Source organism: Pempheris klunzingeri, chromosome 17 (genome assembly GCF_042242105.1).
Source record: "Pempheris klunzingeri isolate RE-2024b chromosome 17, fPemKlu1.hap1, whole genome shotgun sequence".
NCBI classification, from domain to species: Eukaryota; Metazoa; Chordata; class Actinopteri; order Acropomatiformes; family Pempheridae; genus Pempheris; species Pempheris klunzingeri.
The window spans coordinates 3548328-3562368 of record NC_092028.1 but is presented as its reverse complement, the minus strand read 5'-3'; the positions used below and the strand labels follow the sequence as shown (position 1 = coordinate 3562368).

The window sequence follows — 14041 nt, the reverse complement described above, 5'->3', positions numbered from 1 at the left end:
GTATCAAAGTATGTCCTTTACACAGTTGAGGACTTTTGCAGTTTATGACATTAAACTGCTGAGTATTGTTTGTTTTTAACTTATCAGCTAAAACTGAATTCCAATCACAAAGACAATCATCTCTAAGTCATTTTTTTCAACAAGTTCAGTTTTTGTCTGTGATCACACAGAGAGGTGCATCAAAGGAACAGCTGTGGTTTGATATTTACTGTTCATGCACAACAGGAGCCACTTTGTACCTTCGTCCCAATCTCTCAGCTCTTGGCTCGCATCTTGTTGGCCAGAGATTCGGCCACATCAGCTCTCTCCTCAGCCTCCTCCAGCTCATGCTGAGCCTTCCTGAATCTAGCCATTTGCATGTTAGCTTGCTCCTCCTGGAAATGAATCATGTTGAACATATTGGTGATCTATTGCATCACTGAATAGATTTCTGCTGAATGTGATTCACTCACAGCTTCTTCAGCTTGTTGTTTGTAGGCCTTCATTTTGTTCTGGAGCTTGTCCACCAAATCCTGCAGTCGAATGTTGTTTTTCTTATCTTCCTCAGACTGACAGAAAAGAAGACAAACATGAGCCGGAGGGAATGAGGCCCTGACATGCTCTAACTTAATTAATTTTTGAGAAAAACAAAGCCATTGTAGCTTTACCTGATAGGTGAGCTCTTTGACTTTCCTCTCATATTTACGGACTCCTTTGATGGCCTCTGAAGAACGCTTTTGCTCAGCCTCAAGCTCACTGTCCAGCTCGCGCACCTGCATACAAGAACACAATTCAGCATAGGTTCATGTAGTAAAACAAATTAGAAAAATACAGGGGAAAATGAAATACCTCCTGTAAACTACACTGTACTTACAGTGCCAAAGATGTGAGCAAGGAACTGCTTATTATAAGGAAGGTGTCTCCCACATTTTGAATGTCTTGTTGGTAGTATACTTTCACTTACAAGCTGTCCGAGGTTGTAATCTTATAATTTTATTGCAATATCAACAATGTTACCCTATTTTCTCCATTTAAATTAGGACTTCTGTTTGTTTGTAGTCGTCAGCTTTAGGGAGACCTGGTTCAGCTGATTATACTGAACATGTGTTGACATGGAGTATATTACTTACTTACTTATTATTAATCTTCTGCCCAATACATAGTGTTCTGTAACAGGTGTCAGATTGCTTTTTGCCTTCAATGGATGGACGTGTGTTACTATTGTAGTCCCTGCTGCACATATGTTAATAGCTAATTTAGCTATCGTCAATTCACATTTGGCTCACAACTTCTGAATTTTCTTTTAATTGTTTAGCTACAGCTCTTTAACCATCTCTTGTACAAATTTCATCCAACTTTAACAATATTTGCTACCCTTTTTTTTTTTTTACATGCAGTGCTATTTTCCAGTGAAGTGTTTTTATTCATCTTTAGGCATGAAAAACAAGGTTTGAACTCTTTTTTTTCAACTCATATTTTGTAAAGATATATTTACATGTCCAATAGTTGAAATATAGCTAGTGATGCATGATGTACAATTCAGTGGACATGTGATCACAATGTCCTCCCAATATAAAACCAATACTGCAAGGGTCCCTTTTTATAGAAGGTTTGAACAGAAAAAAATGAGTAACTTGGTGTTTCTGGCTGTCTGTCGACCATCTTGGTTTCACTGTTGTTGTTTTTTTTCACTTGCAATGGCTTCCCACTGGGTAGCAGTGTATGAGATGGTGCAGTGGCATCCACTGTAGTGGCTGATGTGCAACTATGCCATCAAACTCATGCACATAGAAGAAAACAGCTTTTGAATAGATGTACACTGTAGTGACCTCTATGCATAAAAGGCTTAAGTCTGTCTGTCTTTACATGTGGCACCTTGTTGAAAGCCTGGATTCTCTGATTCTCCATCAGCCGGTCACCATTATTGTCTAAAATAATCACTTTCTATTATTAATGTCTGTGTGTTCTTATGATTGATGTGTTTATCTGTGGAACTGGAAAGCGTATACATACCCTAGCCTCCAGTTTCTGAAGCTGTTTCTTTCCGCCCTTCATGGCCAAGTTTTCAGCCTCATCTAAGCGGTGCTGCAGGTCTTTAACTGTGACCTCCAGGTTCTTCTTCATCCTCTCTAGGTGAGCGCTGGTGTCCTGCTCCTTCCTCAGTTCTTCAGCCATCATGGCAGCCTGGAGGTGCCACAACAGGAGTATTGATTTTTTGTTTTGGATTCTACCAAGTCAGCGTTAACCAAGATACTAGTACCAAGTACTTACATCAGTAATGGCTTTCTTGGCCTTCTCCTCAGCGTTCCTGGCTTCTTGAACAGCTTCCTCTATCTCACTGTGGAATTGAGTTACATCCGACTCAAGCTTCTTTTTGGTGTTAAGAAGACTGGTGTTCTAATAAAAGATAAAAGAGATGTGTAAACTCATTCCGTAAATTAAAAGGTTTTTTGTGCCACATCAAGACATGTAAACAGCCCACCTGAGAATGAAGAAGTCCTGCACGCTCACTGGCATCAACTAGTTCCTGCTCAGCGATTTTGCGGCTCCGCTCTGTCTGCTCCACGACTGCTCGAAGCTCTTCAACCTCGGCCTGCAGCAAGGTCGTTCTACGCTCCATCATGCCTACCTGTTCCTTCATATCATCCTGCCCTCTGAGAGAGTCATCCAGGTGGATTTGGGCATCCTAAAAATACATGTATCCACTGTTAGGCTTATATGGTCTTGAGTGATCAGGCCTGATTAAACTAAATACAGCATGGATATTCACAGTCTCCATGATATGTAGATAATGCGATGACCCGCTGACTTTGTCGAACATGACCATCAGGCCAAGTGTTCCTTTTGCCTGCTTTTAATCCATGACTTGAAGCTCAAAATGAATATCTGGGTATGTATGAAATTTGCTGTGGCTATTCATGACCTCAAGTGGATGCCTCCTAGTGATTTTAGTTACCCCCTAATTTGCCCTTTAGCACCATCATGTGGCCAAAAACTCTACTTGTACACAGGAATGATTACTGGACAGATTACCATGAAAGTTGGTGTGCATGTCCCCCACAGGATGAATCCCATTTTAACCCCATCAATTTTTCAAAGCAATCTTTTTTAAAACTAAATTGGTCAAACCCACAGTTAGTGTGGTCGAGTAGATAACATTGAAACAACTAGCACAGCCAAGAGTGGTAAGCAATAGTGCTTATTATGAAATCACTTATTACACATATTTGTACAATATAGTGTCTGTGGCTGCCACAGAACTGTAATAAACAGATCTGCCTGTCTACCTGTGTATCTGCGTAATTGTGCGCACTGATTGATGACAGATTGTCATGGGTTACCAGCATAAGGCACACACCCACTGAGCCGAAGAAATGAGAGAGCCACGGTTCTCAAATCCGTGTACTGTGACAAGCTCTGTTTCAGTGGGCTAACTACAATCAAGACACAGCCTATGAGTCGACAGAGGTAACACTACGTCAACCAAGCTGTTTTGCTTATGATTATATAATTGTATAATTGTGATCAACAGAGTTGTTTATTTATCAGACCGAAAAACTAAACCACGAAAAAGGGATCCGTTGGCAGCAATGGCTGGTCTTGTCATCACTGTCACTGTCGACTCATTCCCTAGCAGTAAAAATATTCAGGCAGCACGTTCATGTGTTGAGAGGGAGTAGTATCAGGGAAAAGCCTGAGGGGATGGGCTAAGATATTTTCAGTTGGATACATTCAAAATCTAGCTACTCTACGCTAGTGTCTCCAACACTGCAGACCCTGCCTTTAACACACGATTTTATGTTGTTGTACCTTGAGTTGCCCCTGAACGTTTCTTAGTTGTTTCTGGGCCTCGGCCGCCTGCCTGTTAGCATGGCTCAGCTGGATCTCCATTTCATTGAGGTCTCCCTCCATCTTTTTCTTCACTCTCAGGGCGTCATTCCTGCTGCGGACCTCAGCATCCAGAGTGGCTTGCATTGACTCCATCACTCTCTGGTTGTTCCTTTTCAGCTGGTCGATCTCCTCATCTTTCTCTACCACTTTTCTGTCAACTTCAGCCTTCATGTGGTTCAGTTCCATCTGTATACGCAGGATCTTAGACTCTTCTTGCTCCAGGGTGGCCTTAAAAACATTTTTGGTTACTTACACCAATGCTTGCATGTGTTTTTTGATATACTTGATGGCTTGTTATCAGTTGTACCTCGGCTTCTTCCAGTGAAGTTTGCATGTCATATTTTTCGGTCTCCACATGCTTCTTGAATTTCTCCAGTTCATGAATCATCTTCCCACTCTCCCCCAGTTGTTCTGTCAGGTCTGAAATCTCCTCTGAAATGACAGAGAAGTTTTTTGAAATAATTGATATCAAATGTTTCTCACAAGCTGTTTTTTTTTTTTTTTTATCACTAAAAGAATTCCCTTACGTTGCAGATTTTTATTTTCCCTTTTCATGGTCTCCAGATGATCCAGGGCTTCTTCGTAGGAGTTCTTCAGTTTGAAAAGCTCAGTGCTCAGAGATCGAGATTCTTTCTGAGCACTTTCAAGCTCTGACTGGGACTCCTCAAACTTCTGCTTCCACTCAGCCAGAATCTGAATTCATTGGGGAACATTATGAAAGTAATAATTAATGATGCTCTATAAAGAAATAGAGTATTAGGTAATACACATTATTTGCCAAAGATGATACCTTGTCAAAGTTTCTCTGCTTCTTGTCAAGAGTGGCAGCTAAGCTGTTGGATCTTTCCACATCAACCATGAGATCCTCCATCTCATTCTGAAGTCGCTGCTTAGTTTTCTCCAGTGAGGCACACTTTGAATTTACTGCTTCGATTTGTTCCTCAGCCTCTTGGAGGCGCTGGGCGAGCTTTTTCCTGTCACAAGTCAAACCAGTTTTATTGAGAAATTACCAAGTTGCCATTTTGTAAGAGTCTAAACATACATTCAGTAGAGTACAACTAGCAGCAGTCCAATGGTAGAACCAATAGAACAGCTGTCAATGTATTTGGAAGGTATTGCTTTACTTTATGGGTTTGTAATTTACTAATAATTTCCTTTGAAGCCTGCTAGAAATAGAAAGAAAACATTTCTGCCTTTGCCTTTGTTAATTTAGTTAGGGTTTAATTTGTTGTGCTGTGTTTCTGAAAAAATACAGTCAGTTATAAATATTCAGCAAATCACTGTTTCTATTTTCCTCATTATTAGAAACGATAGCATCCTTTATAGAAACATTATCAAAATGTATTAAAAAATCATTGTAAAATGATGTACCCACAAAATAAACGTTTACCTTGTGGAGCTGCATTGAAATCAGTATGAAAAATCAAAATGCATTAAAAATTTAACAAAAACCTATTAGGTGCAATCTATTACACTATCACATTAGGGACCATCTACATGACTGTTTGATGACTAGTATTTAGTTAAAGCCACCCTAAACCTAATTACTTTGCTTCCTCCAGCTCCTCGGTGCGTTGGATGGCATCAGTCTCATACTTGTTCCTCCACAGAGCCACCTCAGTGTTGGCTTTTGACAAACTTCGCTGCAGCTCAGCTTTGGCCTCCTGCTCCTCCTCAAACTGCTCACGAAGGAGATCAGAGTCGTGACGCGCTGATTGTAAACTGTGAGCCAAGGCGTTCTTAGCCTGTTGAGGAAGATGCCGATGTGGCGCTTCATGAGAAAAACAGCCGAGTAAACCTGAAAAGTGTCAGCGTGCGCAAACTTTTGATTACCTTCGTTTCCTCCTCAATCAGTCTTTTTAACTCGTCAATCAATGTTGTGAATCCCTGTTTTCCTCTTGTCAGCTGGGAAATGAGACTCTCTCTCTCTTCCATTTGTCGGGAAATTTCAGCTGCCAGAAGCCAAATAAGAAAATGTTTCAATATATTTCAATTAAAACTCCTTTATGAACTTAATGAATGTCAATAAAAGGGGGAAAAGATTCACCATTCTCAGTTTGAAAACGAGCCCTCTGATTGGTGAGATCAATGATGTGCCGCATGTTTTCATCATTCTTAGTCTTAAACTCCACAAGCTGATCTTCAAGTGAACGGCATGTCTTCTCCAAGTTCACCTGAAAGAGTGTAAAGACAACGCAAGTTCACCCAGTCCAGTGAGTCCTGCAGTCTTTCATGCTAACACCATATTGCAGATTTAAAAATTGCACCTTGGCTTTTGCAACTGTTTCCATATTAATGGACAAATCATCAATCTCCATCTTCATTTCACTCTTTTCCTTTTCCAGTTTCTGTTTAATTCTCTGGAGGTTGTCGATCTGCTCTCCCAGCTCGGCCATGCTGTCTGCCTGTTTCTTGCGCAGTGCGGCTGTCGTGGCCTCGTGGTGTAGCGTTGACTCCTCCAGGTCACGACGCAGTTTGAGGAACTCAGCTTCGCGCTTTTTGTTCATCTCGATTTGAGCGGAGGTGGCTCCTCCGGCCTCCTCCAGCCTCTCGCTGATCTCCTCAATCTCCCTGGAGAGGTCAGACCTCTGCTTCTCGATCTTTGCCCGAACTGCTCGTTCGGCCTCGACTTCTTCCTCTAGTTCCTCAATACGAGCCTTAAAATAAAGAATACTAATAACCATGAGGGTTGTTATCAGTCTGAAAAACGTATGAATTTAATTTAAAGTTTTATTACATGGAGCTCTTTCATCTTCTTTTGAAGCTGATTATTGATTGTTTGCTCGTCTGCAATTTTGCTCAGCAGCTCGTTGTTTTCAAATTCTTTTCTGCAAGGACAAGAGGACATTTGCTGTTATTCAAGATTCATTTTCCTTACACATCCGTTACATGATCGGTGCATGAGCTTACTTCTTAAACCTCTCCTCAGATTGTTGTTTGTCATTTTCTAAGTCCATCAGGGATTCTTGTGTAAGTTTCAGATCCCCCTCGAGCTTCCTCTTGGCTCTTTCAAGGTCCATACGAATCTTCTTTTCTTGCTCTAATGAACCCTCAATCTTGAAAGCAAATTGTACAAAGTTAACCAAGATATAAGTAACGGCAGCGTTTCAATGTTTTATTGTCTATAGCAACTCACATCATCCACTTGTTGCTCAAGCTTCGACTTGGCTTTGGTCAGAGAGTTGACTTTGTCTTCCTCAACTTGAAGATCATCCAGAGCCTGTTGATGAGCCTCCTGAAGGGCTCTCTTCTCTTTGGTCAGTTTGCCAATGCTTTCATCCTGACCAGCCAGCTCCTCCATTAGATTTTTGACCTGCAGTAAGTAGTACACATACAAATTAATATGAGAAAAAAAAACAGAAGTACAGCTACAAAGCAACAAATTGTCCTGCTGCCATGTCTGTTATTGGAGTATACCAAGCCACTACTTTAAGGCCATCCAAAATAATTATGGTCCTGTAAAGCCAACTATGTGCATGTGTCATCTAAATGGAGTTGCAGGTGCACAATATGATAAAGAATTATGGCAATGTATGTAAAATTGCCAGTTTCCAATTTTAGGTCTGGTTTAAATCCAAAACAGTCAAATATCTGCCAGAAAAATGGGCATGTTCAGGAGTTATGAGCAAAAAAGCTAAGTGATTTATAAATTGCACATGGTAGCTCTGCATCAAAGTATCGTATCTGTTAGTTGGTGGCCAACATTCTAACTTACCACAACCAAATTCCATTAAAATGTTGGGCTGTTTTTGAGCTAAGAGATCTAAAAACTGAAGTAGGGGATAGCAAATAACCAAATAGTCCAGCCAAAATGCAAACCTTGTTTTCTGTGGCATGTTTCTCCTTCTCCACTTTAGCCAGGGTTATCTCCAGGTCATCAATATCTTTTTTAAGCTCTGAGCATTCGTCTTCGAGCTTCCGCTTCTTGGTGGTCAACTCAGCGGTCACTTCCTCCTCATCCTCCAGTCTCTCAGTCACCTCTTTGAGTTTGGCCTCGAGCTGGATTTTGCTCTTGATCAAGCCTTCACATCTCTCCTCTGCATCGCAAAGATTTTCCGAGTCCTAAGAAAACCACAAAGGGAATAACGCTAATATACTATCATTAGGACGATGATTTGACTGAGGTTTTGATTTGCTGATGATGGTACTCACAGCTTGTACTTGCAGGAGGAGGTTATTTTTCTCCTGCAGAAGAGAAACCATTTTCTCTTCAAGCTCCTTTCTCTTACTTTCTGACTTTGCCAGATCCTCCTTACATTTGATGAAGTCCTCTTTCATGGTCACCATCTCCTTTTCGGTCTCTGCACTCTTTAGAAGTGGCTTTATTTTGAAGAACAGCTTCATCCACGGCCAGTGTTTCACATTCATGAATGAGCGCAAGTTATATTGCAGAATCCAGATGCAATCTCTGTGAGATATACAGCAACAGGTTTCAGTCTACGTGTTTTAGTTTCTGTCATTCAAGAGGAGTATTTTTGGTGCATATCTTACTTTTGGGCAATTAATTTGGAGAATTCTTTTCTCATCAGGAAAGCACGACACAGTGCTTGAGTTTGCGTCACAAGAGAAGCTAGTTTTTCATCTCGCAACTCCTCCAGAGTGCCAAGTAAGCCAGCTTTGAAGAAGACCTGCAACAAAATGGTGTCGTCATTCAAATGACTGAAATGAATCAATTTGTTGCTTGTAAAGGAAAAAGTCTAAACCTGTATGATCCAGTCAGAACTTCACCCTGCAAAGCATTTGATCACATACCTTTGTAGACCCAAATCTGTACTGTGTGTGGTCAATGTCAATTGAACTAAGAAGCTTCTCAGAAGCTTTCTTTCCATCGATGAACTGTCCCTCAGGGATGGCACTGGCATTTAGGATTCTGTATCTGTTGAATTAAGAATAAAAATGATCACAAATTGGAAGAATTTAGATGAAAGTATCTTTATGTAGTTCTTTCAGGCAGAAATCAATGCTGACCTCTGCTTGAAGTCAGCATAAAGAATCCTGCTGGGGAATCCCTTCCTACAGATCCTGATACCCTCCAGCACACCGTTACAGCGCAGCTGGTGAATGACCAAGTGATTGTCCATGATACCTACAGTGAAGTCAACAGGAACTTTTTGGCAACAGACACTAGGAGCTTATTTCACCATGATAATTATCATGCTAATAATATATTCAACTGCACCAACAAGAGCATTTGTATTTGGAGGTATACAGTTTTTTCTCATAAATTTGTACCTGGTGTTTTAATCTCATTTGGAATCAGGCAACGCACGAAGTGAGGGTGGGTGCTCCTCAAGTTGGTCATTAGTTTTCCAAGGTTTTCCTGCATGAGATCATTTGTAATTACATCTTTTTTTACACTGAGGGTAAATGTTTTTACTTCTTGCCCTGATTTGAGTCTCCAAGGCAGCACTGCCACTGTGGCTAGAATCAGGTTCAGCCTCCTTGAAGTTGAACAATTTTGCTTGATGGAGCTTATTGGAAGCAAAGCTGAACTGTGTGGATGTACCATCTTTGGGGATCAATGCAAGGCAAGAAATTAATATCTAAATAGGTTATTATAACTTCTGCACCCTGAAAACAGCAGACACCGTCTGGAACGAGCCTCCCTTCTTCTTTCCTCCTTTCTTCCCACCTTTGCCAGCACTAGAATCGCCACCTGATTCTACAAACAGAAACAAAAGTATTATGTATTAGTATTTGATGTACGAAGTCTGGTTGGGATTGGAGGATCTTTTGATGAATCATTCAAGCTTGAGTAAGACTCAGTAAGCTTTGCAAACATTGTACCTCCTTCAGCACCAGAAAATGAAGCATACAAGAAAGCCAGTAATTTCATTGGTGACTTCTGGTAAAGCTGCACCACAGACTCGTTCAGAGGATCTTTGTTCTTCTCCAGCCAGCCAGTGATGTTATAGTCCACAGTGCCAGCATAGTGCAGCAGGCTGAAGTGAGCCTCAGGCTTGCCTTTGACAACCTTTGGCTTTTGGAAAGCATTATTTTTTCCAAGATGCTGGTCATAGAGTTTGTTCTTAAAAGAAGTGTCTGAGGCCTTCGGGAACATGCACTCCTCTTCAAGGATGGAGAAGATGCCCATTGGCTGTTGAATGTATTACAGGCATACATTATATATGATCCCTTTAATGAGGTAAAACAAAAATAGAAACTGATGTGCAGTATGTTACCTACCTTTTCAATGAGCTCAATACAGGCTGCCAAATCCATACCAAAGTCAATGAACTCCCAATCAATTCCTTCTTTCTTGTATTCTTCTTGCTCCAGTACAAACATGTGGTGATTGAAAAACTGTTGCAACTTCTCATTGGTGAAATTAATACAGAGTTGCTCCATGCTGTTGAACTGTGACAAGATTTAACCATTAACTTAAAACATGTCGACATGAAACTGAGACACAAGAATGACTGCTGGAAATCATCATCACTGACAGAGCAAAATAAACTTAAAAGTCCAACTCACATCAAATATTTCAAATCCAGCGATGTCCAACACCCCAATGAAGAACTGCCTTGGCTGCTTTGTGTCCAGCATCTCATTGATTCTTATAACCATCCATAAGAACATCTTCTCATAGACAGACTTGGCCAGAGCACCAACCGCATTGGTGACCTGATCAAGAAATGTTGAAGATAGATGAATCACAATCAAAATATAGACACAGCAGTATTAAAACTTCATTATGAGGTTGCAGGGCAAGATACAGTTTTCCTACTGCCTGACAGGCAAACTGGACATGCCCTAATCAATCAGTAGTAAGTGAAATACGCGTCCCACGAACCTCATATTCAATCGACCTTGGCTTGTCTTAGAGCTTAATTTGACTTACAACAACTTCAGTCAGTTTGTCATTTTTTGGTTGCTATTTGTCATTGATGTAGTTAGCTGTAGGTAGCTAACAAGCTATGCAGAAAGATTTTGGCTAGTCCCACCAAAGCTAAGCTCTTGTGGGCAAAATACAAAACCCACAGCATATGAACTGCTACACATTAATTTCACATTTTTCAGGACAATTAAAGAAATAAAAAGACTTAAAAGTTATGCATTACTAATGCATTATTTTCATGTATTAGTGCACCTCATCATGCATTATCACTTGGAGCTGTCATAGTACCTGGGGGACGGTCTGGCCCTTGGTGACATATTCATTCCCCACTTTGACTCTCGGGTAGCAAAGGCCTTTCAGCAGGTCAGCAGAGTTCAGGCCCATGAGGAAGGCGACTTTATCTGCCACTGAGTGATAAACATGACATTTTGTAAATGCCATCTGTACTGTATTCAATGATAAGAAAAAAAAACTAAAGTGAGAAGTGTCACCCTCTGTGCCATCTGGCTCCGCCTGCTCCTCCCGCTGCTTCTGCTTGAACTTCATGTTCCCATAATGCATCACAGCTCCAGTCAGCTTGTAGATGGAGACTTTTTCTTCATTGGTGAAGCCCAAGACATCAGTGGCAGTCTGTTACATTAAATTCAGTGTTAGTAGAAGCCAATAAAATGCACGTATGTGCAACTGAAGAAATAGCTCACATCTGTGGCAACCAGCTCCTCCTTGTCGTCGATGCTGGCCACAGAGATCTGCCCCTGACTTATCATGGGGAAGTCATATGGGTTTGTTGTTATCAGAAGCATTTCTGAAGAGAGAAACAAAAAAGAATTCCTTATTTTCTGAATTTATTCCTCAAAATCTAGAGGATATAATGTCCTCTATATCTAAATCTGTCCTATAATGTCCTATAATGTACCTATAAGCTCTGGTTTGTGGCCAGTCATTATCTGATAGAAGATGTGGTAGCTCCGCTCTTCAGACAACTGGAACGTCACTCTCGACTTCTCCAGCAAATCTACATTGATTAATATATCAGATAATGATCAGTTGTAAGCACGTTTTTCATGAACATTATTGACGTGGAAAACACACTTACAGGTTTCAATATCAGCAGAGGCCAGTTTTCCTGTGGTTCCAAAGTGAATTCTGATGAATTTACCCTATGAAATATATAAACCTTTGTTAAAATGGACAAATTGCACAAGACAACATGAAAAAGTATAATAAAGAATAAAGAATTTAAAGATTTATGATAAAGATTTGGAGAATGATCATACTGGGCTTGTAAATATGTCGCTAATACTTACAAATCGTGAGGAGTTGTCATTCCTCACAGTCTTGGCATTCCCAAAAGCTTCCAGCAGAGGGTTTGCTGAAATGATTTGATCTTCCAGCGTCCCCTGGAAAACACAGCCAGCGTCATCAGAATCTCATTGTGTGTCACTGTGGTTTTTCAGGCTTATATCTTGTTGAGGGATTACCTGCATTTTGCCAGATGAGTGTTCTTTCTTGTCGCCACCAGCCACTGCGATTGTCGCAAAGTACTGGATGACCCGCTTGGTGTTGACAGTCTTCCCCGCACCAGATTCTCCACTGTGAAACACAGAATACAAAAGATCAAAAGATCTCTACGCTTTGTTATTGGGAGAAAATATAAGACGCTGACTGATATGCAACATGACTCACGTAATCAGGACAGACTGATTCTCACGATCTGAAAAATATGAACAGGCCTCAGTGACAGTTTTGTCTCAACGTAATGATGCATTAGTAAGATTAAAGTGATAATGTGGTTCTGTTACCAACTATAACAGTTAAATTCAGCTTTTTATAATAATGCATGAGTAATAATAATAATCTAATGATACAATATATGATTGTATAACAGTCCCACAACCCATTTTAGTACTTTTATTTAAGCAAAAGATCTGAGTATTTCCATCACCACAGTATCTGGCCAATATCAGAGTCAATTCAAAGCTTTGTAATGATGAGCGAGGCTCAAATATCTCCTTTCTTACCTGTAAGCATATTTTGATATGCATTATCAGAGACAGAGAAGATATGTGGTGGGGCCTCCATGCGCTTTTTCCCTCTGTAAGCCGCAACAACCTGGGGGTCGTACACCGGCAGCCACTTATAGGGGTTTACAGTAGCACAGAAGAGCCCAGAGTAGGTCTGCAGGTGAGAATATAAAGTATGTGAGAATCACTCAGATGAATAAAGAGATGAAAGTGTCCCTGTCATTACTCACATAAATCATCCATGCTGCATAACGATCTTTGAGGTTAAACAGCACTGAGGGCTCGTTGAGGTGGGTCATCATGGCCATGTCCTCAATCTTGTCGTACTTTGGGGGATTCATAGGATGGCAATCTTCCTCCTTGACTGTTACAATCTGGAAAATAAAGTGAGGAGAGAAGGTGAAATGATACTGACTGAGTATTTCTGCTGCAGAACTAACAGGATTCAGCAACAAGAAAAGAACAAACAAGAATATGGAATTAAAACATGACACAAAACCATTAAATTATGGGTTTCTTGAAACAAATGAAGCACCAAATCAGTTTAAGTTTAAAGGCACATACCAGTGTGTTTTAGGTTACTTGATGTGGTTTTTCCTGATCATTTCTGTACAGTATGACAGAGGCAGTACACAGTAATATGTACCTCATCAGCTTCAGTCTTCACAGTGACTTGGCCATCTTCTTTCTTCTGGATTACACCTTTGATGTACAGGTCCTTGGCATCGGGCACAAAGCAGGCCGTTCTGGCATCAAACGGCCGGTTCTGAGCCTCAATTCTCTCCTTCTCAGGTTTACGGAGAAAGATGGACGCCGGCCCATACTGGGCCATCTCGGCATCAGAGCTCATGCTGATATCTGGGGATACAAAAAAGCAAGAAATTAAAGCACAATTAAATGCAAATAATCAAAAAATTTAAAAGATTTAATCAAATCAAATAAGTTCTACTTTTGTATCTTACTCACCGGGTTTACACACCTCAATAAAATTGAATCAGGGATTCATACACGCAGAAAATGAGAGGACAGTCAGCACCAAATCACCACTGTTGACAGATGTCAGAGGGAAATGAAAGCTCTTAACGGCGGTCAGGGAATGGCACGCCTCCAAGTGAACCCCAGTGGGAGATTGAGACTCCTTTTATCAAGATGAATGTGCTGCTAAAGCAAAACGGATGCTCCAAACTTGGCAATGTCACTCTATTCAAATGTCAATCAAGTCACATTATCGATCCCTGGTCAACACTTAAATATGGCACAGGATCTTCAAGTGGTAATAGGAACATGTCAGCAATGACAGGTGATGATC

General features: G+C 40.7%; 1 protein-coding gene across 1 annotated transcript; it reads right to left on the bottom strand.

The window, feature by feature from the left end:
* Nucleotides 1–254: 254 nt before the first annotated feature.
* LOC139217229 (myosin heavy chain, fast skeletal muscle-like) lies at nt 255–13582 on the bottom strand. The gene is made up of 38 exons (XM_070848541.1): nt 13379–13582; nt 12963–13106; nt 12730–12886; nt 12395–12422; nt 12190–12301; nt 12016–12108; nt 11805–11868; nt 11625–11723; nt 11410–11513; nt 11200–11338; nt 10997–11115; nt 10345–10494; nt 10057–10227; nt 9658–9967; nt 9441–9502; nt 9103–9190; nt 8839–8956; nt 8623–8746; nt 8362–8498; nt 8023–8278; nt 7690–7932; nt 7007–7183; nt 6781–6926; nt 6608–6698; nt 6138–6527; nt 5918–6044; nt 5704–5822; nt 5419–5615; nt 4661–4844; nt 4398–4563; nt 4178–4302; nt 3790–4098; nt 2462–2665; nt 2251–2376; nt 1993–2163; nt 648–752; nt 453–548; nt 255–374 (listed from the first exon to the last, which is right to left on the bottom strand). The coding sequence occupies exons 1-38, from the start codon at nt 13580–13582 to the stop codon at nt 255–257; spliced, it is 5775 nt and encodes a 1924-aa protein (XP_070704642.1).
* Nucleotides 13583–14041: the final 459 nt, after the last annotated feature.

Coding starts and splice junctions, on each gene's coding strand:
- LOC139217229 (XM_070848541.1), bottom strand. CDS start 13,582: ATGAGCTCTGATGCCGAGATGGCCCAGTATGGGCCGGCGTCCATCTTT. Junction 10,228..10,344: donor CTGGATTTGAAATATTTGAT/GTGAGTTGGACT, acceptor ATCTTGTCACAG/TTCAACAGCATGGAGCAACT. Junction 7,933..8,022: donor TCCTCCTGCAAGTACAAGCT/GTGAGTACCATC, acceptor TGGTTTTCTTAG/GACTCGGAAAATCTTTGCGA.